Source organism: Stegastes partitus, unplaced genomic scaffold (assembly GCF_000690725.1).
Source record: "Stegastes partitus isolate 25-593 unplaced genomic scaffold, Stegastes_partitus-1.0.2 Scaffold61, whole genome shotgun sequence".
Classification (NCBI taxonomy): domain Eukaryota; kingdom Metazoa; phylum Chordata; class Actinopteri; family Pomacentridae; genus Stegastes; species Stegastes partitus.
This window is the reverse complement of record NW_007577792.1, coordinates 847,395-873,108: the sequence shown is the minus strand read 5'-3', so window position 1 is coordinate 873,108 and position 25,714 is coordinate 847,395. Positions and strand designations below refer to the sequence as shown.

Here is a 25,714-nt window from a genome sequence, read left to right as displayed (position 1 = left end):
GACAGCAAGCATAATTATGGGAACAGCTGCTGAAAAGTGCTAAACGAAAACAGGTGGCATCGACGAGACACGCTCAGAAATCGTTAACCAGGCTGGCATTGTCTTCAACCACGCTTGGCAGCATTAGCTTTAATTATGACAGAGCATGTTTCTGAACTCTGCACTTTGATCGGAAAACATTTCTATAGAAGCCAGATTAATAATGCAGGGAGGCCCGGGCAGCGTTCTTCAAAGAGGAGGTGTCAGGGATAAACAAAAGGAAAGATTAAAGAAAGGAGAAGGGAGGAGAGAAAGTAGGATAAAAGTGTGATGTGAGCATTTTTCTGATAAACATCAAGGAGTGAGCAAAGTATGAATTTTGTGACGCTGTCAGCACACAATTTGAGTAAAGTGTCCCCACAAGAGGATTCTTTTAGGAGACGGGGAAAAGATTTTTGGTGCCATGGTAACACACTGCAGCCCTTACCTACCAAATCACCGTGGTCTGTCATTTCAGAGACATTTTTAAGCATAAAGTGGAAGAGAAAGTGACCTCTAAGATGCATGTGCTGCTGCCAAACTGTTCTGAAGAGCTCTGGAAAGTCATAGATGCTTTCCCTGATTGCAGGTTGCCAACCACAGCTCCACACTGCGCCTTCCAAAGGCCTTTTGAGCAATTCCTGTAATTTGACTTCACCTGAGTTCCAACTTTTCAGAACCGATTTGCAGAGGACCATTCAGCTATTTCTGGACATTAGTAATAGTAGAGCAATTTGCTGATTACACCCAATTATATTCTTGTAGTGAGTCTGTTTTTATATATCATAGAGTACGACTGGGAATTCATTATTGGAGAAGCGTGAATACCAGCAAAAAGGTTACAGCACCTTAAATTATCTGCTCCGCTAAGAAATGACTCATCTCCTCGAGTTGTTTGCCAAGTTTCACTAAAGGTAAAATATCTGGCGCAGTCACCTGCTGTTATATAAATAAACTGCATAAAAGACACGCGAGAAAGACCGTCTTTGGCTTTATTAACAAAAGTTGCAGTACATTACATCATGCAAAAAAGCATTACTCCAAGAGACATCTAATTATGTTAACACCAAAGATGTCATTTTTTGGCATGGCTGCAGATAGCACATAGCTTAAGATAGCACGATTTATTACCACTTCTTTGGAATAAGCCAAAAGGTTTATCATTATCTAAATGCTACACTGCAAAAGCATTGAAAGATACAAACCAGAACACAGATGAAAGTTAAAAGGAGCGAGATTATTTTGAAAAAAATGTTATCTTTTATTTCTGCATTTTCAAAAATGAGAACTCTGACCAACTCTGGTAAAAGCAAGAAGCAGATTTAGTATCCTATTGTATTTTTATATTGCACTTCCAACAGCTTATGCATACATTAGACGTATCAATGCACAGCGAGCGTGGATTGTCTACGTCCACATTAACGATCCCTGTAACCTGTCCTATGCTGTTAACGAACGACAAAGTCAAACTCTGTGCTGAGGAGTAAATAAATGAATGAGCAGGATTGCATTTGGCTCTTACTCAACAGATCTGTGTATAATTCAGTTGCCTCCAAAGACAAGGGATTGTGTTGTGTTTGCCTGATATCAATTCATTTCTCCCTCTACCGACTCGGTAAATGGATCTCTGCAGCAAGGAAATCAATACAGCTTCATACGCCTGTTTTTGCCTTACAACTTTAATACGGGCAAATCATGAATGGTAACCTCACTGTACTGCAGGCACCACAACAACAGCCAGCTGTGTAACACACTGTTAGATGGAGGCCCAGGAAAACACAACATAATATGCTGAATCTATGTGCAACGCAACGCAACACTGGCAATGATTACCTCGACTTGGAGGAAAAAAACAATGGAAAGCTTGTTGGATATGTTCTATCTATCTATCTATCTATCTATCTATCTATCTATTGTACATAATCATTTCAGAAACCTACATAAAATAGGATTATTTCAGCTCAAACTGTCTTCAAATGGAGCCGTTCTGAATGCCTCAATTACAGTCCAGTGGTAAAAAACATTGCAGGGAGGATATTAAACCAGGCCACCGGGGTTGGCACTTATGAAACAGGCCATTAGTCTGCTATAATTGTGACCAATACTGTCACGCATTTGTCTACCGCGTCCTCGGCATTCACATGAGCCATAAATTCGGCTGTCACATCAATCAGAAGCCCAGAATTAATTGTGCAATTAAGATTCTCATTGCTTGGCAGATATAGCTGCTAATGGATCAGTGACAAGTGTGATATGATCATAAAGAGGGTTTTTTAATGTACTGTTTAATTGCTCTTATATGGTCGTCAGTGTTACAACGCAGGCTACGCGAGGCCGTTTGTTCTCTACAGTCCATAAGTCCTACTGGAAGTAAAACATGCTGCTCGCGAAGGGTCACGGGATGATGTAAGGGCAGGCGCAGACGACGTTATTACGGTAGTTGAACACATGTGGCTAATCAGGATTGTGTGTGAGATCTTACATGGAAGGGTTTAGCATCGGCGTTGTTGTTTAAAATATGTTTAGGGCGTAAGCGTGTGGCTGTGAGACAAAGAGCTGAGATCACGGCGGTGCTGCTGACACAGCAGTAACACCAACACACTGATTCACTTACACTGTCGCGAGGGGTTCTGAATGAATTAAAATGATTTGTCATCAGCAGGAACAAAGCGGGCCTTGCACAAGTCACTGTTTATGTAAGAGTCACAGATTACATTACTCTGCTTTTGTTGGGCTGCGTCTGCTCTAAATGGCAACAGGTGGATTAATGTGGACGTCCATCGCCGGCGGCAGCGTGCGAACGGACATCTTTAGGAGGAGGCATGAGTGCTCCCTCATTTTTTGACTGTTGCTCGTTGCACAATGACGCATGATATTTGACTTGGTTATTACAGGAGAAAAAAAAACTGAGCTGCGAACACAATCTCCACTCCACAAAGCTGGGAGAAGTGGACTGAAGGGAAAGCGCTGCTTGCAGCTATAAGCAGCACAAACAGTACTGCACACTGGAAGATAAATAGCTACAATAAATAACATCCACTGGCTATGCGTGGGAAGTGTATAGAGTATATGTGTCTTCAAATGCACTTAAATGTGCCCCTTGTGTATTTATGAAGGAAATTCAGCAGTGTGTGTGTGTGTGTGTGTGTGTGTGTGTAAGTGTGTGTGTGTGTGTGGGCCTGGTTTGTTATACAATTTTTCCGTCGAGCCTTGCTGTGTTGATTTTTACCAGGCAGGTGAGTATGTCTGAAGAAATGAATAATGTGGAGGGAGAGGGGAGACAGTGGTGCTTAGTGTCAGACTAAAGTGAGGGGAGGGAACCTGAACCACTATTAGAACCAACAAACTACTCATTTGTTTTGGATAAACCCCCACTAACTCCAATCTATACACGTTTAGGCTATTTCCGATAATTTAGCGTTCTTATTCAGCTCCACAGTGGTGCAGTGGTCGGCACTTTCACATCACAAAAAGAAGGTTTGAATTTACATGTGTTCCCTGTGGCTACATACATGGCAGCTTTATTGATCAGTCTAACATGTAGGGATGCATGCAGGTAGTCTGTCCCTTTGTGGTAGAACTGCAGCGGATTGGTGAGGGGTCCGATGTGCACCCCGCCCCAACAGGCTCCCCATGAGCCTTACTGAGATAAAGTAGGTATAGATAATGGATGGATGGGTATTTCTTTTCTTTCCGTCGCTGTCTCTTTCAGCCTGTTCCTTAAATCTGGATTATATCGCTTGCTGATGTGCTCACAGAAAGCTGTGGACACCATGCCCGCTGTGGTCCATACATGTGCAGTACTATCATATTTACATGTCAGACACACCACTGATGAACATGCGAGCTATTGCACTGGTAGAGTTGTAGTCACATGGACACAAATTGTATGTTGTACATGGATGTGTGCAGAGGGCTCCGTGTGGATTTGATAAAGACATTTACATCACAGGCCTTCATCTCTTTACATCAGATGCATCCTTTCTTCAATTACTTTCACCTCAAACAACAAGTAAAGGTGTCGAGCTCTCAGAGATCAGCCATAAAGTTTTATAAAGTCTCTGCTTATGTTCATGTATATTTTGGGTTTCCACTGAGGTACATATTGCTCAAGTCTTCCTACCTCCTCATATCCGCCCCCCTCTGATGATACAACACTCACTGAACTAACCTCCAAACCCGTAGGGGGCAGCAATTCATCTGAATTCTGCCCTTTTCTCACTTGCCTTGAAATCACTGACTCAAACTCCCAGAGCTGTCAAATGAAGGAACAGCATGGCATGAAGTGACTTTGTTCACACAGTCATTGATCAGAACCTCCTACTGAGTCTTCAGGGTTTGAGTTCAGCCAGAGAACTCCGTCTGTGTGTCTCAATTGTTCTTTCCTCTGCTGTCCTTATAACCTCAAGGCCACAGGGTTCATCCTATACCACCAAACGTGACAACAAAACTAAAGAAGATTCTTTTCTACGTGTTTTATAAAACATTGTTATGGATGCTGCAGACTTAGGATGGAACAACTTGGTATCCAAAAACAGCCTTCCTATTGATTAGTATAGAGTTGGGTAAAGGTTAAAGGTGTTCTACTTCTAAAATATATTGTATCTGTCTGAAAATGTCTATTGATATCCTTGGAGTCGAGCGAGAGCAGTGAGCAGACAGGAGAAATCACAGAGGCAAAGCCCCGTTTTGCTGCTTTGCCATTTAACCTTTTCTCTTCCCCGCACGTGTATATTTATTGAAGGCTTTTTGAAAGCTGCTGCTATTGCTACTGAAAGCATGTCAAAATCCACCCCAGCCGTGGTAATTAAAGATGCAACGCAAACATGCTGGGAGGGTAAATTAATTCCTCTGGGGGTGCGTGCAGTACGCCAAGCATACAATAAAACATCGAAACAAAAGGAGGCGTGAAGGGATTTTCGGCGCTGACATTAAACATCAGCAGGCAAATGTCAATGAGACAAAAAAAGGCCTGCTCTTTATTTTCATCTATACAGCTGGAAACCCTGTCTCTCTCTCTCTCTGTGTGTGTGTGTGTGTGTGTGTGTGTGGCTATACATGTCTGCTGATGCCTTGCATGTCACTCATGCTGCAGTTTAAAACATCATCGCATTGTCATTGGGGGAATTACATGAATGACAGCACATAAACGCTCATCCATAGGCGTGTTTGTGTGTGTGTGCTAGCAATACTGCGTGTAGTATATATGCGCGCACACACACACACACACACACACAGTCACTCACTCACTCACCTATCCACAGTGTGTGACAGAGGAGGCAATTACCAACCCCACTTTTCCACCATGCTTTATTTGCAATAACTGTCACCGGCAGAGCCTTGGCCTCCTTATCTGATTTTTATGAACATAGTTGTAGGGATTATTGAGATTTGTGAAAGCACTGCTGGGTAATGTGAAACTGTGTGAGAGCAGGGGGGGAAAAAAAAGGGAACAGTAAGGGAGAGAGTAAAAAATGCTAATCTGCCGGGGAAAGCGATGAAATATTAACTAGCAGCCTCTCCCAGCATGTATAAGTTGGTGAAGAGAGAGAGAGAGAAAACAAAAAAGAGAGAGCGAGAGATTATTAGACAGTGTTTCCATGATGGACTTTTTCTAATCACGTCATGCCTCAGGAGCTATGAGAGTGCAGCCATCAACCTCTCATACCGCGCCACTCAAGAGTAGACAAGCCAGAGGCAGCCGTGCATTTTTTAACATCCCTCGCAGCATCATTCAGCCGCTGTCAAGGCCGCATGAATCAGTTTTGGTGCATCCCTCCAGTCAGAATTTAAGTATTGGCTGTTTTAGTTAAAGAGCCGGTTGAGGTACCTGAAAGTCACAGGTCTGATACCAGACAATAAGCCATTAACAGACATCGAGCATGTTTTTATCATCGCTGGTACATTTTAAGACCGTACAAGCCTTCTGAATGTAGAGAGAGGACATTTGGGGCCTTTCTTTAATACAGCAGGAATTAAACATGTGCCAATTTATGAATTAGAAAATTAAAGTGTAAAAAGAAAATTAAGTGTAGCAAAGTGTGGGGGGTGCTGCATTTCTAAGTTGTGAAACAGCACATTAGGAGAGTAAAAATGTGTCTCTAAGGGCCATTATTGTACAGGTTGAGCAGCTCCTATGGCGGGGTTAACAGCCCGGGTGCAGGGCTGAGTATTATGGGAAGGAGTGAGGTTGGCATCAGAGGCCCCTGGTCTGCCAAGGTGCCGCGAAGCCCGAGCCTGCTGTCAAAGACACTGAGCGCAGGCTGGACGAGGGCAGTAGCCTCGCCATCTGTTGCGCGACAGCCAAAGTCACCCTGCATGTAGACTGCGTGTCTGAGTGGGAGTGTGTGTGTGTTTGTCAGTGTCTGTATATGTGTGTGTGTGTTTGAATATGTCCAAAGCTGCATTTGTGTGTGCTTCGACACCTTATTTCAGAGTGTCTGTGCGTAAGTTAGTTGGTGTATCCTTGTTTGTTCGTGTCTATTCTTATCCTCAGTGTTAGTGTGCATGTGTGTGGGTATGTATGCTTATGACCCTCGCTGTAACTGTCTCATTGTGTGCAGATACGTGTGTGTGTGTGTGGTTGCTTGTTTGGTTATGCACATAAACTTGTCTAGTGTGACGCTAACAGACGAGTGTGTTTGTGTGATTCTGACCATGGTGGAGATGAGCTGAGTGCAGTGAGAGTAAAGAGTTTGCATCTTCTCAGTTCAGGTTAGGTAAGTTTAGATTAGGTGTGAATTAGGGCTGGAGAATGTGAAGAAGAACATTTTTAAAATGTTTCATCTCAGTTAATATCGGTGTTTATTGACCATTTTGATTGAACTGTTTTTAATAAAGACCAACTAGTATTTTTAATGCAGACCAAGAGTGTCAGTTTGATTTTAACCACTTTAGTGTGTTGGTCAAGGTCCATGAGTAACGTGTCTGTGAAGGTTCTCAGTGGCTCCTTTAGGATATAAGTATGTGGATCTCCCAACTAGTCAGTCAGAACTGATGAAGCCTCTTGGATGAGAGGTGGAACGTCTTCAAGAAACTCAAGCAAGTCCACTTGCTACGATTAATCTATGAGAATGTCCATGAGTAACAATTTTAATGTTAACACACCAATAAAAAAAAAAAAAAAACCTACACAAACAAATGCATTTGCACACGAATAAAAATAGACTGCGCCACAGGAATGATTCTGATATACATTAAATAAAGTAAGTGTTTAAAACCCAGAGGAAGCTCAGAGCAGGGTGCTGGGATTGCACTGTTTATGTGTTTTAAGACAGCAGAGACTATCTCCCAAGAGGAGATGTGCAGCAGCAGATGGGGGCAACAAGAGGCCAAAGTGACCGTGAACTAGAGACCTGTATGGAAGTCTATCACACCAAGGGACTGTTTATAAGACAGGGAGGGGGTACGATTCAGTTGTGTTTGTCTATTTTATGTTATTGTTATGTGAATTCATAACCTTATACATCTAATGCATTTAAGAAACTATCAAACCTTCTATCAAGAGATTTATTGCATCTATGTTTTGCATGTATGTATTGATGAAGTATTTATGGCCGGTACATAGATGCATGGTTTTATCACCCAGGCCTCATGTGAAGTTACTGTGAACTTGTGCAACTTGTAGAAATGCTACAAAACTGCAAACTTGAATTTAAAGCAATACTCATAATTCATAATCTTTGAATGCATAAACCATAAATACTGATTATTTTAAGTTTGCGTTAAGGAGCAGAGTCTAACCTCAATTACAAGTGATATCCTCGGCTCTTTTATACAAGCAGAACTCACAGCGGTAGTTTTAAACTTAGTGCAAATCGAGTCTTTTTACCCAACTACAAAACTGCAATGGAAATAGAGAGGGGTGAAACAGAGGACAGGCTGATGAGGCGTAGCTTGTTTCAATGCAGTGCAGAGTGACTCATAACATGACGATGAGCATCAGTGATGTAAGTTAAATAAATTAAACTCAGCTCTTGTAGGTAATGCCAAAATGTTGACATGTAGGTTATTGTAAGACGTGTGTGTGTGCTGCGGCTGCTCTGCATGTGTGCTGCGACTGGGCAGTTGGCATGAATAATGTATTTTCATGTAGAAATGAAGCAAAAGTTACGGATAAGCAAGAGCCAGCATTTCAAGGGAGCCTGCACTTGAAAAGTCTAATATTTGGCCTCAGCTGGCAACTCCGAGTTGAAAATTCAGATCTGAGTCCAGCCCTATATTTTAGCAGGAAAGTGTTGAGTGGAAAGCAGTCATCAACCTCTTTTAATAATTATTTACACTGACAGAACACAACTGACAAAAGATTTTTAAAAACATAACTCAGTGTAGATAGCATAATAGAAGAACAGACAGAAAGACAAAGAAGCTGATATATTGAAGGGGCATTTAAAGGCAGATCAGCGCAGCCACCATGACAAATCAATATTCAAGCTGAACAGGACGTTAGACATTTAGTGACATTTACCAGATTGAGAGTTCATTGAATCAGTTGGGACATGCTGTGTCAAATTAATTATGAGAGTTTGCCTAATTTGCAGTGAAAAGTAATAACTGTAATTCACACGAGAAATTGTAACACAAACTGTCTAACCTAGTTACACACCCTCCCATTCAAGTGTCAGTTTTGTCTTCTTTTTTTTTTTTTATTACAACTAAAGCTACTTAGAAAATCACAGTTTTTGCCAAAACGATTTCATCTAGAAATATCACCACTTGTTGAAAAATGTAGAAATTTAAAGTTGGTGCAATAACCTGATGACGAAATACTCCCGGTTCTGAATCGCAAAAAGCATTCAGGTGATAAGACGAGGTGGTGGTCTGGTACTCACCACTTCTCGGGGCAGCAGGGAGTCTTCTTGGCGAGTCACCAACAGGTTGACGGTGCCACCCATGGGTGTGGCTCGGAGCAGGGCCACTACTTCTTCCTGGCTCTTACCGTTCAGGTCCACTCCACTGACCTGCATGTATACACACACGGTCATAAATGCTAACAAGAGTGCACAAACAAAGGCCAAAATAAATGTACATTAGATACACGCAGACTCAGAGGCAAAACTTAACTCTACTTCAAAGAGAGGGGAACGTGGCCTCCACATAACCTTTATGCAGATTACCCTCCGTGCCGGTCGGAGCTGGAATTAAACACGGGTTATTTCCCCCTCAAGTGAGCACTAGCTGATTTTCATGTCAGTCTGATTGAAGTATAATCAAAATATTGCTCCATCTAACCACGTTTTCTTCAAAATTCAAAGCTGGAGCTGAATTGTTAGAGCCATAGGAAACGCAGAGTGTTTGACTCATTTCAACAAAAGCTCTGCTAGACTGAATTTAGAAACAAAGCCATATCAGCAAAAGAGTAATTAGTCACTGAAATAACATACAATCTCACAGAACACACTCGCTTTAACACCAGAGGTTGTTTGAAAGCGCCGCCCCACCTCCAGCAGCCGGTCTCCAGCTTTCAGTCTTCCGTCTTGGATGGCAGCCCCTCGAGGAAGGATGTTTTTGACGTAAATGGGCGCAGTACCACCGATTGGGACGTCTCTGGATGTGATGCTGAATCCAAGGCCCTCTGGACCTAAGAAATGAAGAGCAAATGAATATAGTTGTTGCAACGTAATATTACACTAACTGCAGATGATAGTTTTGCTTTGTGCTTCCTGCCACGACCACATCAAGGCTCAAAGGTGACGTTCGTTGTGTTGCTTTCTTCATAAAAGTCTTGCAAAAACCAACATACGAGGTGTGTCAGAGACGTTCCAGGACGGGGGTCACAAAAGATATATTTCAAATTACAAACTTGGAGTTTTCCCTTCAGACGATCAAACAGCACGTCTACAAAGAGATCCTGCGCCGTTTGCTTCGTTCAGTGCGCGAGAAGAAGTTGAGAAGAGTTGGAGCAGGACAAGTCGTGGCTGCTTCACCATGACAACGCCCCTGCTCATGATGCCCTGAGCATCCCACAGGTCCTGGCTGAGAAGAACATCTCCGTGCTGGAGCAACCTCCCTGCTCACTCCACCTGGCTCCGTGGGATTTTTTACTCTTCCTCAAGCTCAAGGGGGTCATCAAGGGGACCCGTTTGGAAGACGTGGACGACATCAAGATGGCTGTGACGACCTGGAAGAATCCTTCCAGGAGTGCATAGTGGCGGCAGAGAAGGCTGGGGAAGTGTGTTAGACTCCAGGGGGATTACTTGTAGTTTGTAGTTTGGATTTGAAATATATCTTTCATGACACCAGTCCTGGAACCTTTCTGAAAAACCTCTTATACAAAACAAAAATGTTCTTTAAATGTTGTCACTGACTGTTAATTTAACCTCTCAAAACTCATCTCAGTTGGGGCGCCACTGTAGGTCACCTGGTTGAGCTGGCGTCCCATGTACAGGGCTACAGTCCCAATGTGGAGGTCATGGGTTTGAATCCCGCTCATGACCCTTTCCCACACGTCCTTCCCCCATTCTTCTCCCCCACTTTCCTGTCTCTCTCTCACTATCACTATCGAATAAAGGCACAAAGGCCAAAAAAAAAACTTAAAAAAAAAAAAACTCATCTCAATAAATATCAGAGATGAACATGTGAAACTTTTCCATAAAATGGCTTAGATGTGAAGCTGTATTGTTTCTTCCAATAGAATGCAGACCTAAAGCACACTGCAGTTTTAAGGTGGAAATGCTCAGCCATCCTGTTGACTGCTTATTTCACTCATGATGTGTCTTGGGGGGAAAAATTTTTAAAAAAAGTTTTTCTCACCTTCTGTTTAGCTGAATTTTACAAGAAATATGCCTCGTCATGGTTATTGCTGATCAGACTTGAAGTCTGACTGTCATATTGCTTTGACTGTGACTCTAAGGCCAAACTGGTGAGTAACCACTAAGCAGGGATCAAATTATGGTTTTCCACCACGTCTAGAACCTCCTACAGTTAATATAAACACACTTGCTTCCATGCTGGCATTTTTCATCCATTTGCCATCAGGGTGTGTCTCACTCAGGATTTTTGGGAAGTAAAAATGAAAACGTGTCTCTAAGTATAGCATCAATGCTATGAACCAAAATTGAGTGTTTAAGATAAGTGCATGTGGACTGTAAAGCCACTCTTGCAAGTTCTGGTCAGATTAAAGACTGGTTAGGAACCAGAATAAGCAGAGAGAAATGAATGATTATGGATTGTAGAATGCATCCAAACGCTGTTCAATAGCCTCTTAAAATATAGTGCAGGACACCTAAATAGCAAAAATGCTGTTTTCTAAATCATCCTGCACTGTGCCAGATGTTTCAACCAAAAAAAACCCTGCAGACGTTTTGGTGCAAAGGCAGGTCACGAGGCTGCACACAAATCATGTCTGGGTCAATCCTACACTATATATAGTTTGAAGGTTGCATAATGGACAAAACAGTGATTATTTTGTGTTCATCAGGACTTGTGTCTTCTGTCGGGATCCATGGAGTTTAGTGGCTGAAAACGCAAAGTATCATCTGTGCAAAGCCATTTGCTGTGAGTTTTAAGGCTGACCTTTACGGTTCATCAAATGAATATGAATTGTTGGTCTGGAGGAAGTAGGCAAATACAATAACGGATAAATAAGAGGATCTCAGGTCTGACCTTTCCTGCTGACCAGAACTCGAATTTGTCAAATAAAACCAAGAAATGGTTTCAAATGTCAGCTTGGAAACGAGGTAAACCAAATAAATGCTGCGTGCTGGGTCATTCTTTCATAGAATATTTAAAAATTCAATGGCCTTGCAACAAAAGGCTGTTCGATGAGTCATTAGGAATAACGTTAGGACTCCTGTCAGCGTTCTTAGCAGGTAAGTTGGAAAGCTGCGTTATGTGGCTTCAGTGGAAGCTTTTCCGACGGTAACAACAGTGATTAGTATTCATGTCAAAGTGTCTGCTCATTTCACAGAGCTGTCAGCACCTCTGATGGTTCATCATGACCTACTTTTCCCTGTATGTCTCTTTAGCAGTCTGTTGAACTGTCTGTCTGTCGTCTCGCTGACAGTGATGGTGTTGATGAACAAGGCGCGCTAACAGGGAGAAAGCGCGGATGGCAACTTTCTCACGGCTCCGTGCACACAAACAAACTTGCGGAAAGGTGATGAAGAGGTTGCTTATAAAGTTAGAGAGAGTGGAGCTGTTGAGGACAATGATGGTCTGTGATCTCTCCATCAATGCAGCCGGATAACTGAGCAGACAGAAATAGCTGTCATCGTTTATGCTGAATATTAAATCTGCAGTTTGTCTTCATGACTGCCAAACTTTTAATACAAGGTCACACAGTTGTTGCAGTGGAAGTTCTCTGTTCAGTGCCGTTGCTGCCGTACAATCAGAAGAAAATTAAATTACACGGCTACACAGTACTTCAGTATAAAGCAAATGGACTTCTACTATAGATTCACCTCAGTAACACCTTGAGGCATGTGAGCTTGAGGTTGTTTCTGGGCCTTTAGTCATGTGATTTGGGGGTGACCATAAACATCTGTGATTTCCCATTAGTCACTGAGAACTGTAGAAGTCTCCTGGATGACCCTATACTAAAGTCTTCTTACTGAAGCTCCTAGAATTACCATGATCTGGATGAGAGTCTACACCAGGCATCACCAAATGGCGGACCTCGGTCCCGATTCGGACCAAGTGATGGTTCTGTCCGGACCCCTGACTAATCTTTGATAAATTTACGAGAATAGATTTTCATGGAGCATTTTTTCCGACGGTTGCGGCTACAGACAGCAGCGCTGCTACTCCACTTAATACGGTAATAGCTCCACTCAGTCGAGCCAATCAAATCGTTTGGTTACCTGCTGCCACTTTGCCTATACAGCGGAGCAGAGAGGAAGAGACAGTGATGACAGCATGGCTTGCTCCAAAAGAAGGAAGGCTGATAAGGAAAACTGCTGCTTTGAAGATGACTGGACGGAGAAATGTTTGTTCAACCAATGGCCTCATATGTTCTGAAAACATGGCATTAATTAAAAGTAGCAACGTGAAGCGCCGCTACGAAACAAAGCTCAGCTGTTTAGAGCAAAGTTTTCCCCTGAAGTCTGAGCTGACGGCAAAATCACAGAGCTGCAAGCCCTGTATGACAGATCTATCTGACTCATCACCACATTTACAGCCCAGCAACGTGCAAACCAAACATTTTATCTATTGTTTTCTGAGGATGTTGACTTTTTTACTTGGAGGCCTTCAGTTCTTTAGGCTGAGACCGCTTTAATTTAAGAGATAAAAGGGTTATTGGGCTCTGTTTGCACTTTTTTAAATGTATTTTATTCTGAGATTTTTGTTTTCTTTAATCTGAAATAAAGGCCTCATTTTATTTTTGTCAGGGACTACTTATATATATGGTAAAAGAGCAAACTGTGCACTCAGTTAAACATATCCTGCACTGAAAACTGACATTAAGTATTGTTGAAACCATGAAAATGTGGCCATAGGGGAAGACTATACGACACAAACTGGTCTTCAGTTCAGACCTTTTACTTGGAGGAAATTTTAATAACTGGACCTCAGTGACTTTAATTGACTACTCCTGGTCTACACAGACATAAATAGGATACGAGCAAATCATGCACATTTTCATTAAAAAAGGCAACAATGAGTTAGATTTTATAGATCTGACAGATTTGTTGATCATTACTGCATGACCATTGATATCTTACTATATTTCTGTCTGATCCAAGTTATTTATCATGACTGTTATATTATGGCGCCCCTTTCAAATCCTCTACACCACTGCCTGTGTTTCCCTTTCCACTCGGACCCCTCTCCCATACCAGTCCATCTCCACCGCCCTGCACACAGCCTGAGCACAAGAATCAAACTCCTGCTCAGTGCAAGATCCTGTCGTTAACGGTCTCCAATCAGGCAATTAGGAGAATGCATCTCTAATAGGCCTGCAGTAATTAACCACTGACGTCTTTATTTTGGGTAATAGAAGACCAGGATAAAAGTAATTGTATCCCTTTCTGGATTAGTTGGAATCCTGGCTCCAATAAGCCAATTAAACAGCAAACATGAGGAGAGGCTGAGGCACATTACAATGACTTAATGGGATGCGTATGTCCTTTTCGACAGCAGTATTTGATTAAAGCACTCTTGTTAATTTGCCATTCAAGATCTGCTACCGCCACTTGCAACTCTGAGCCACTTAGACGGAATCACAACAATTACAACGAGTCAACAACAAAACTGCTGAAGCAAAAGTACATTAGTAGTGATAAAGGCCGATGGCAATCAAATGGAACTGTCAAAATGGATTTCAGAGGCGCGTTTCCCTCGACTCGGGTGGATTTTAGTGCTCAGTGAAATTTCCAATTCAACAACATTTGGGAAATAATTTATCTCCATTTGGAGTTCACAAATGGCTCGAAGTTTACAAGTGAGGCACATCCATTCCAGTAAACCTCATTTAAATTATGAGCAATAATCTTTGAAACCATTTATGTCACTTGGGCCAGAGCACGCATACTTTGAGAGTTATGAGTGGTGTCGAATCAGACCATGAAGCCATGTGGCTAGTGAAAATAAACTAAACTGCTGGCATCGGCCTCCAGCTGGAGCTCCACCAACATCTCCCCAACTCGGTTTCTCTGAAATGAGCGGCTTGTGTGCAGAAGAAAAGAGAGGAACTTTATCACATTATAAACAAATAAATATAACTTGTACTGCTGTATGAGAAGTGTGCTGGCAGTGCTCTGAAACCTTTGCCAAACATATTAGAGCAGCTTGTGACTGCATTTCCCCAGAGTGTGTTGCATTTAGCCTGAGCTGCTGCCCTCACTTGCCGCACTATTCCCTGAAGCTCGCTGCAAAGGCCTCGGTGCCAGCTTTCAACTAAACATCTGCTCCCCTCCACGGGAAAAAAAAAGGAGCAAAGCGAGAGAGAGGCGGCAGGCAAGTCACCTTAGAACTGGTTCGCTTTACATTAATTCACATGGAGATTGTGATCAAAACGACATAAGGCCTGACAGCTGACCCGGCACCAAGAAATAAAGCAGCTCCAGTATCACAGGTCAGTCCTGGTCCACGAACAAACTGACCTCAGATGGAACCAGATGTTAAATAGTGACGCAGCCTGAACGGATCAAACAACAAACGGTTTTTAAAATAGAGCTGATCTCTGCTTTTGGCCTGCTCTGGTAAACAAAGCACGAAGAGTTTTCTTCTTTTTTTTTAAATTATTCTAGAAATGTTTATCTAAAGAGTTCCAAAACTATTGTTGCTTTTGAAAATAGTGGACTATGGGTGATAGAGACAGGAACAGAATGCAGTCATTTGCTGTTTTATGGTAATATTTTGTGTCACATCAGCTGCTTGATGATCAAAATTGTGAACTTTAGGTGCAGCTAAATGCTAAATTGTCTCTGAATCTTCATCTACCAGCCAACAAAACAGAACTGTCACTCTTGTATGGTGGAATATTATCAGACACACAGGGCTTTTTCTCAGCTCTCTGCTCATAAGAATGGAGACTGATCTAGGCACCGTTTACACGTAGCAAAAACTGTGATATGTGAATGTGTTTGGGCCTTTAGTTTACATGTAAACGACGCTAGAGATCACAGAAAACAATCATATCTGAAAACTCCGGCCACAGTGGAGATTTGGAAAAACTCTGTCTTTACGTTTGCATACAGACAGAAGGAGAAGGAGTTTGACGTCACAGTGTGGAACAAAAGCGTCATCAGCGTCATATGTGTGCGACCCACGTTTACAGTTTGGCTTCTGTGATATAAAGTCAATATTTTTAAGTATTTTACTTGTTTTGTATTCTAACACCACATTTAGGAGTAGCTCCACTACTCTGTTGGTCCAAACAAACGAGACTCGCTCCAGTATTGATGAAGTAACAGGAAGTTTTCGTTGTTTTCTCCAGGATTCTAGCATGGTTTTATGCTTCTCGTTACATTGCCCCCTATAGGTTTGGGTGCTCATAGCAACTCTTAACGACATGTTCATGCGGCTTTGTGTGAATGAAGATTTTTTTTTTTTAAACGATCTGGTGTGAACAATGTTATTTTTGAAAACGTAGATCCGTTTTTGTGAATACCTGGCTATGTGTAAACGTGACCTTAATCTGTCAATGGAGGGACTGACAGAAGTTTCGGCAGAAACAATTCTAAATTGCCAAAAAATTATGTACTTTTTAATTTGCATAATGCTGAAAGTATTATGGTGTCAATTCATCTGCATCAATATTCCAACCACCCATCAATATTTGATTAAGAGTTTGTTTACCTACATCTTCATGTCCAAATCATACAACATACAACTGGGAAAAGCAAATATTTATGAACTATACAATCATCTAACTTTATAACATGTGTGACAACCCTGTGGGCAGGTTTACCCCAGCAGGAGTTAACTGGCTGGAATCAGGCCTACGTGGAGGATTTAGTTCACCTGCTCTGGCTCCACTACAGCAGTCAGCCAGTCTCTCGGTCCTTCTGGCCACCACTAGGTTTGACTTTGACTCTGTTTGCACTTATTCCCTCTTAGTTCCCTAAAATATTTTCAGGTTTAGCTCATGTGTGGTCTCCTCTGTGTCCTGCCTTGAGCTGGATTGTGACACATGGAAGTGTTTTAAAGCCAACACGTCATCCTGAGATGTAAACAGTGATATATCCTGTCCATGGAAGTGCTTCTTATCTTTTTCACTCATACGACACAACCACAGCCTTACTCTCATTAAGATGTTCACCTTAAAAGCCATGTACCTGCCTGGCGGCTGGTTCTTACCTTTCTTGAGCTGGATGTTGAATCTGCGGCCTTTGTTCTTCAGATAGGAGCTGGTGGACATGTTTGTGCTTATCCTGCGCTGTAGGGAGGGGGATGGGGCTGACGAGGTCCTAGAGACCAGGTTGTGGGGTAAAGTGGTGAAGCGTCGACTTGGCTCTGGGGTGCTTCCTGCCAGGGGACCCTGGTGGCTACAGGAAGAAAACAAGAGTTCAAAATTTGTTTCACTGAAGAAGACTGAAAAGCCACGGTACAGTTCATCAAATTCCAAAATGCAATTTTGATATGTTATGGATGCTTAAATTGCAAAGTAGAAGATGAACGTTTAACAAATATTGATGAGAATCAGTTTAAACAGGAACCTGAAAACAATATCATGACATTATGGAAAAACATATTTACAACGTGTTTTGATCAGGACAACTGTTCGCTGTTGTTTGATCAGCTCGGTAAAATAACCATATCAAGTCACGACCCGTTGATTTTCAGATTGCTTGTAGGGTTATTGTAGGGCTATGTTTGATACTTTGCTCAGCTGGTAGGATTCAACCATTCTTTGTCTGCCTGTTGTCAAAGTAGGAGATTTTAAAACTCTGCTTATTTACCTTTATACAGTCATCCTCAAATGTAATCACACCCTTCCATTAAAGAAAAGGCAAAATTCACAATAGTCACTTAAATAACTAGAATCTGAAATAGTAATAATAAATAAAAATTTATTAAATTAGAATTTAGTGAAATAAAACATTGCTTTTGAATTGCGGGTGAAAAAACGAAAAAATAAAATAACATTTTTTTAAAAAACTGTCCCGGACAAATTAGAGCACTTTGCTGATGAGCAGTGGGTGAGAATACCTGTCAACAGGTGTAGAAGTCTGATTGAGAGTTACAGAAAACACCTGATGGCAGTGATTGGCTCAAAGGGTTGTTCAACTAAATATTAGTGTTCGGGTCCCATCAGGCTAGCTTTTTGTGTGTTTTTTTTTTAATATATTTCTGTTGAACCACAATTCAAAAGCAATGTCATGATTTTCATTAAAGTTTTATTTATTATTACTTTTGTCAATTTCAACTTATTTCAGTGACAGCTGTTTTTGTCCTTCTTTAATTGGAGGGTAGAAATACATTTAAGGACGACTGTACACATATCCAGAAGCCATTGTTATGTCAGGCTGTACAGCTGTAAAGTGTGATGTACAATATGATGCCTAATCATGGCGCCCCGGTAGCTCAACCGGATAAGATGGCGACCCACAAACAGGGGCTATAGATGCAGCGGTCGTGGGATCAACTCCCAACCAAGACCATTTGCTGCAGGTCTTTCCCCACTCTTCTCCCCCCTTTCCTGTCTCTCTCCACTGCTCTGATAAAAAAAAAAAAAGTCAAAAAGGAAAAAAAAACCCAAATGATCATCTCGGCACAGAGAGGACTTTTGACAGCCTAATTATGGCAGACAGAGAATGAATGAATTAGTTAATTCATTTATACACCTGAAATCAAGACTATCAACCTGTAAACACTAACCTATTTGATAAACACCCACACATTGAGCTTTCTGGAATCAAGCCAAAGATATTAAAGAAATTAATAGTTACCACAGACAGATATAACGGGGTTTTAAAAAAGACGCTCAGCTTTCAGGTCTCAGGTAGAAATTTCTATTAAGCTGCTCTCTTCCCTTTTATTGTGTCGCTTTAAAAAGTTTGACGGATTCACTGTGAACATATTAACAAAAAGTCACTGACTGTTGCAATTAAAGCAGAGCTGGTGTGCACACTCACATATACACCGTGGCAGCCTGTCACAAAACTTACAAAAAATAAGCAGTTTTTTCTTTCAATCAGAAGGACAAATCTCATTTTAATGCACAAGCACAGGCCTATAGATGTCAAAGTTTCATTTTGGTGGAACATTTTATCCGTCTTTCCATTTCTATGTAGGCGGTTCTCTTGCATCAAAATGTTCATGGATAGAAAAAAATAATTCTCCTGCAAAGACCAAGGAGGTGAAACCCACTTGTGGTTGAAGCTGGATTGCGGTCCAGATCTGGACATGGCCCCCCCGACCAGACTCGACCTGTCCCCTGGCTGCTGAGAGTCTTGGCTGAAGCGGACCCTGTTGGACTGGGGCGGACTGCTGATCTCGTTCCGGGCCGACAGCAGCTCGTACTGCCTTTTCAGGGCTGCAGGGACCACGTGGAAGAGGATGACAGAGGAACGCATCGCTTGCCTGAAAATGTTCTGAGCTCTGGAGGTGATACAGCAGAGAGAGAGAGAGAGAGCAGGAAGGTCACACAGACAGAAATGAATTAGCTTTAACATGATAAGAGATACATGTACAATGATGTACTATCATAGCGTGGCTGATGGAGGAGGATAAGGACAGCAGTGATGTACTGTATGCTGAAAGGCAATATAGAGAGTTGAGGTTAGCATGGCTAATCGCAGGGCTACTCCCTGTAGTGGACAGAAATTGCATTATCTATAATTACCAGCATCAAAACCGGTAGGAGATAAGGACGGTGGATGGTGCATCAGTGATGAAATACTACATATTGTGTGTTCCAAGTTTATGCCAATGAAAGCTACTGTATGTGGGGTCTCTGTACAGTATGCTGGAGGAAGCAGTGTGTGTGTGTGTGTGTGTGTGTGTGTGTGTGCGGTTAGAGATGAATGGACACGAGCTGACTCAACAATCAGAACGGAGATGATGAATCATGCACCAGGGAAGCTTTCCAGACAATGAGGTCCCAAACTAAGCAGACGCACACTTCATTCCTTGCACACAAAATAAGAAGAAAAGGACAAAACACACACTGAGTCTCGTGTGAGTTTGGGGGGAAAATAAGCCAAGACAAGAGCTCAACATCATTCCCAGACACGAGAATTGTTTAGTCTGGTTTGCCAGCGGCACTTAGCATATAGATAGGCTGGCCAGGAGTGAGCCACACTGCAGCATAAGGGGCTGGAGGAGCGGTGGATGTCTGGATTCCAACAATCCTACGTCGTTTTTCCAGACCCCCCCCATTACCACGCCAGCAATACCATGCTGATTCTGTCCAAATGACAGCCACTAAGCCGCTTCCGCCACAACAGACAGCACTTCATTCGAGCGGTGTCATAGAGGCGAGGCGCACGTGCCGTACCGAGCCACTTCTGCAGGATTTGGTTTTCCCATCTTTATTCTTATGGTAATTTACAAAAATCACTCACATATACGCTCTGTGGGATGATGACTGGTTGAGTAAGTGTGTGTGTACACGTGCACACGTTTTTTTTTTTGTCGGCAAACGCTCCCTCATGCACATATATAGTGCCATCACTCCAGTAATCAGCCTCCACACGAGCCTGATTGAATAATAAATTACCCCCATCAATGCATCATTACATTCAGCTAGATTAAGCGCCTCAAAATATTTACCCATGCAAAACAATTCAAGGAGATTAGACTATCACTTTAAATTGTCACTCTCTGTGGCACACAATCAAAACGAGGGGGGGAGGGCGGTAAGGGGAGTGATGAGAGAGCGAGGAGGGGCAGGCGAGGAGGAAAGTTTCGCTCCTTCACCTCATTTTTATGCAAAATCACAAGCATCGTATGCATCTGGATGCCGGTGAGGAGGGTGTGTTTGGCAGGGGAGGGCGAGAGCAGAACGCTACAAAACATCACTCCCTTGTGGATTTGGTTTGTAAGCCTCTTTCACAGTAGAAAAGACTTGGAAGGAAACTGGGATGTTTACTAATGACAAAAGGCATCGTTTTGAAAAGAAATGAAAAAAATAAAAAATGGATCCCAACACCGTAGTGGCTTTGTACACAGTGTGATGAGCACATTAGCATAGTGTGGGAAGGTAACAGTTAAAGTTTTATAAGAGCTCGCCAAAGTTAGTTCTAAAATGTTACGAATGTCTAGCTTAAAAAAAAATAAATAAATCTCAAGAGTGACACAGCTGTTTAGAAATAATTCAGTTTATGGCTCTACTTTTGAATGCAGCAGGGTTTCAAACTTTCTGTAAGTTATCCAGCGTGGTGGCTCTAATCCCACTGGTTTTAGATGACTATGTCCAGCTCAGTATGACTGCAGGCTGGGCCTTCGTTAGCAGGAATCTGGGCTATTTCTTCCTGTGGAGTGGATGATAGGGAAGAGCCAAGCAGACCACCTCGCACACTGCCTCCAGAATCCAGCCTGGAGGAGAAGCAATCTATTTCTCAGCCTGGCACACACACACACACACATGGGTGTAGATAAGAGTTTATAGCTCAGTGTCACTGCATGTGTATGTCAGCGCATGTGTAAGTATGTGTGAGAGTCAACACATTCAGGCTGGCTTTGGGTAAATGGGGGGAAAAGTCCCAGGCTTATATCTTCATTCCACTTGAGGAAATGAAGGGGGAGCGATGAATCGATAGAAATGAATCGAGAAAAAGAGTTTAGGCAGTTTTGGATCAGAAGGCGGAGCAGCGGTGAAGGACTGCAGGTCACTGAGACCTATCACAGGAAGGCCAACACAATGTCTGTAACATTTCTGTTTTATTGTGCAGCTGTGTGGGCGTCACGTCTCCCCGCAGTTTGGATTCCGCTTATCAACAGCAACACTATTTACTGTCACTGCACTTAATGTCCGACACAGCGCTCTCAGTGTGAACCGTATCGCGCCGCAGACAGCGCGTCAGGATTGTACTGTATGTGTCCTCGTTTTTGGAGGTAGCGACAAGAAATTAAAATCAGCATGGCATCCAGTGAGTGTGACAAGAAGAGGGGGGGAAAGTTACTGGAAGTAGAAAATGAAATGGAAATGGAAAGAAACACGCAGAACGACACTGCGTGGAAAAGAATGTGTTACAGCCCTGAATAGAAGGTCCGCATTAAAGCTTACTGTTCAAAGCGAAGGTTGCGAATGTCTCCCTGATTAATTCTGACTATGCAGTCGTTCTCCTGGAAGAGACGCTCCTGCTCGGCTTTGCCCCCGCGCTCCAAACGCTTCACGAGCAAGCCCTGAGTCCTGCAAAAGATCACACAACAGGTTGCAGATGAAACACAAGTTAGAGAATAATTATGCCACACATAGGCATGCAGTGAACAGCAGGGTGCAGGTTGAAAGCCTTCTTCTCCATCCTTACATTTAAAACGTAATGACAGTGTAGAGAAGTCTGGCAGGAATGCATGGAGTGTGAAAAAGTATTCAAGATAAGCTCGGCAACTGGCATTATAAAAAGAATAAAGTAGTCAACAATCACATGATTAACAGACATCAGATGTAGATAATGTGGCGTTAAGATTCAAAACTTTTGAATCAACAGTGAAATAAAGTGTCTCCAACAGATTTTAGGGAGATCAGTAAGTTTTCAAAGTTAGTTTACTCCTATTGTAACATGTACTACTGTCAACAGAAGTGAACTTTCCAGACTTTAAGACCTGCATCTTACTGCCGCTTGGAGAAGTGCTGCATTACAAACTTGATTTTAAGCCTCCGTCCGTCCTTCTGTCCACCATTCTGCATTTCTATCTGTGGGCAGGTCTGCTAGAATGACAGGGCAAGTTTGTCTGAAATAATCCAGACCAACAGCAAAGAGATCATCGTATGGCTTCCGGGTAACGCTGCCTTTGCCGGAGCTTAAGATGAGAACCGCCTGCGCTGTAATAAATACCCAAGGAGTTCCACGGCGGTGCCATCTCAGCAATCCCTCCTAAAAAAAGGCAACCTTTACCTTCACATACCCCGCTCCCCTCCATCCCTCCTCCCCCCCCTAAATAAATACATCAGTGAGCTCTTTGGGGCTTTAGTTAGGCCCTGAGGATAACCGCATGCAAAGAGATCTGATGTGTGCTCACACAGCAGAGCCACAAACTCCAGTCTAAGGTGCCAGATGCCTGAGGTAGCAGGTAGATTGACTCAGTGTAAATGTTTGGTGTCCTTGCATAAACTGACAAAAAAGTTTGGAAGCCTATTGTGGAGAAATTAAACGTAACGATGAAATAAAACCCTTTAAGAAGCTGCACCAGGACGCAGCAGATAGGGTAGATTACACTGTTAGCAGCACCTTGTCGGTGGCAAGGACATGAGCCGCATGGTTCTCGGTTACATCCTGTCTTTTCGCCGGACACATAAACAACAGCACATTTAAATTGTGACCCTGTTTACCGCAGACGTCAAGGGCAGACTTGTAAAGCTTTTTAGCATTTCAGCCAAACAGAGCCACTCTCAGAACATTGCTCTAATTGGCTGCATAATGTGTAGGTCCACGCTCACGCCCCAGACTCATCTCAGCTCCTCAATGGGGGTAAATGGCTGAGCATTAAGTTGAAATTAAAGAACACAAAAGGCCCTTCCCTCTTTCTCGGTGTCTGAGCTGGTGTTGCCAGGTCAGCTTAAGTGTGTTGAGCAGAGAGTAATTGCGTGCGGTGCGGTGGCAGACATGATTGTGCTTTATCTCCATAAGTGTTGGCAGCTTGAAAACAAAGTATTGCGCATGGAGATTACAGCATGGACACACTCTAATGACTTCTGATCTGGCAGCAGACTACAGACAGTAGATAAAGGAGTTTTGGTTGATCCCTGATCAGTATTCAAAGCAGCAGCAGGGAGGATTGGGGATAAAGCAGCATCTTTTAGAGATTTGAGGAAGATGATGATTTCGTAAAAGCACTATTATTGTGTTGACTGTAATGCACAGCCACCCTCTCAATTCCCTCCCGTCTCACTGATGGGCTTTTTTTTGTAGATACTTGTCAGTTCCTTGCAGAGGAGCGCTAAAGTAAAATATAAATGGCATTCTCACGGGCTGCAAGTCAGTGAATTCATTAGGTGCCACATACACTATAAGCACAAAGAGTTTCCAGTTAGAAGATTCTCTGCAGACTCTGGAGAAAAATATAAGGCTTGCTAAGTTTCCCAAAGAACCAAGACTCAGCGTTTTACTACACTGTACGGCGTCACTCCATCTTGTGGCTGGGTAGCGGTGCTGAAAACTGATTTGAAGGAGGCCACCTGCTCTCATCTACTGCCTTTAATCAAATAATAATCCAATCAGGATCCATTTATGCACGGCAATTATGTCCGCTGTTTGTTTACAATTGAAACTGGTCATGGAATGAGAAGTTCATTAAGCAAAGAATGCATCTGGTATGAGGGTGTGTGTTTGTGTGTGTGTGGGTGATGTACAGTACAGGAATATGTGCAAACAGGCTCTCGCGGTACATCGACGATGCATGTAAGAAGAGCCTGTGTGCATACTTCTAGGTAGGTCCAACTTGTTCACAAATGTCGCAGGTTTAAAACATTTTTAGGTAAGGATCTGTGCATCTGGGTGTGTCTAAGAGAGAAACACTGCCTACCAGAGCGACAGGGAGTCCATCTCTCCTCTACAGTCTTCCCCTGCTGTTTGAATCTAACTCGACGTCAGAGCAGCGGAGCTTAATGCAGGCAGCCGATGCCGGAGTGCCTGCAGTTCCTTGTTTGCTGTCTGGTTTTTGCTGGCTGTCTGACCCCTCTGGCCCCGGTCTAGACACTAATGACAGCCCGCTGAGCCTAATGCCTCCTGTCCTAGCACACAGGAAAGAGCTGGGCCAGGCCATTAACATCATCCCACTGACCAGACACTAAGTCTTATCATGGCTGAAGTTAATTGAAGGCTCTGATAGCTATTAGTACCGACCTGAGCTGATGGAGAAGAAATTTACCGGCCGCGCAGCATTAGCGCTATACCTTACACAGTGCTGTCGGGTTTTTGTGGAAACGCAGGGCCAGCTTGAGGATAATGTCTAATAAACTACCGGATTTGACCTTTATTCAAGCAAAATCACTCGTTCGTTTTATTAATGCTTCACTTTGTTTGGCGCAACTCACCATGAATCAATATTTCCCTCCTCTGAGTCAGGGTAACTCTAAGTGTCACAGCTTCCGAGGGAGTTAACACGAGGTCGCAGCTAAATATAGTTTCCTGACACTTGCTTATAAACAGCAATGAGATTAGTGTCTCAGGCAGGCCTCTTCAATGACAGCCGTCCCCTCTCCCTCAAATGTCATCCCATTTCATCTTCTCACTCAGTCTTTTCACCTCATCCCCCCTTTCCTCCCTGCCCCAGCGCTGAGTAGTCACAATCACCTTGGTGGTGTGCCAGTCCATCGCCGTGCAGCAGGGATCTGTGTTATACACAAGCTTTTAGTTTGATTACATCTGGCCACTTCATCTGTCCTTTATTTTATTTTTTTTTCTGAAATAACCATAAACTGGGATGTATTCCTCCTCTTGTCCCCTGTCATTGACACTCCTTATCAGTTAAAAAAAAAAAGTAAAAGGAAACAGTCTGACTCAAGACAAAGCGGACGCCATTGCGACTGGAAACATCGGCTAGAATTTAAAAAGTATTAGAAAACTGTGCAGTCAAGAGCAAAACTGCTTTCATCTGTTCTACTTGGAGCCACTGGGGGCTTCGTAGCTGTGGGATGTGAGCAGTGCCGAGGATGGGCGTGGTGTTTCTACAGCGAGACTCACAATATGAAAGGGATGACCGTAAAAATCGGAGTCACTGAAAAAGAAAGCCTCAAGCAACACATAAAAACAAGAAAAAATACGAGTAGAACGGGGGGAAAAAAACAACATTCCCAAGATACCAAAATCCAAAAGATACTTGAAACATATCAGATGGTGAAACTAACTAGCTATTGTTGTTCAATAAGCTACACTGAAACGTAGATTGTTTTGTATTTTTCCTTTACCTGACATCCTGCGCACTGAAAGGCACTACGTGGATTCCCAGGGGCCCTCCTTCATTGGACACCTCAACCGGCTTGAGCATGCCTCTGCAGGACGTTGATGGATGAGACCAGGAAGAAGAGAATAAGGAGGAGGCAGGAGAGGGGGGGGAGACACGCATGAATAAAAAATAACAGCAGTGACAAGAAAATGTAGAAATGCAGAATATCAAAGACAACACAGTCTAACATGACAAGAGGTCG

General features: G+C 42.8%; 1 protein-coding gene across 1 annotated transcript in view; it reads right to left on the bottom strand.

Moving 5' to 3' along the window:
• pard3aa (par-3 family cell polarity regulator alpha, a) overlaps positions 1 to 25,714 on the bottom strand; it is a 397,502-nt gene that overhangs the window by 177,959 nt on the left and 193,829 nt on the right. Inside the window, exons 7-12 of the mRNA XM_008275899.1 lie at positions 25,475 to 25,558; positions 21,632 to 21,757; positions 18,772 to 19,002; positions 16,759 to 16,946; positions 9,459 to 9,598; positions 8,850 to 8,978 (exon numbers count right to left, since the gene is read on the bottom strand). Coding sequence (XP_008274121.1) covers positions 8,850 to 8,978; positions 9,459 to 9,598; positions 16,759 to 16,946; positions 18,772 to 19,002; positions 21,632 to 21,757; positions 25,475 to 25,558 — 898 coding nt within the window. The remainder of the gene's footprint in view (positions 1 to 8,849; positions 8,979 to 9,458; positions 9,599 to 16,758; positions 16,947 to 18,771; positions 19,003 to 21,631; positions 21,758 to 25,474; positions 25,559 to 25,714) is intronic.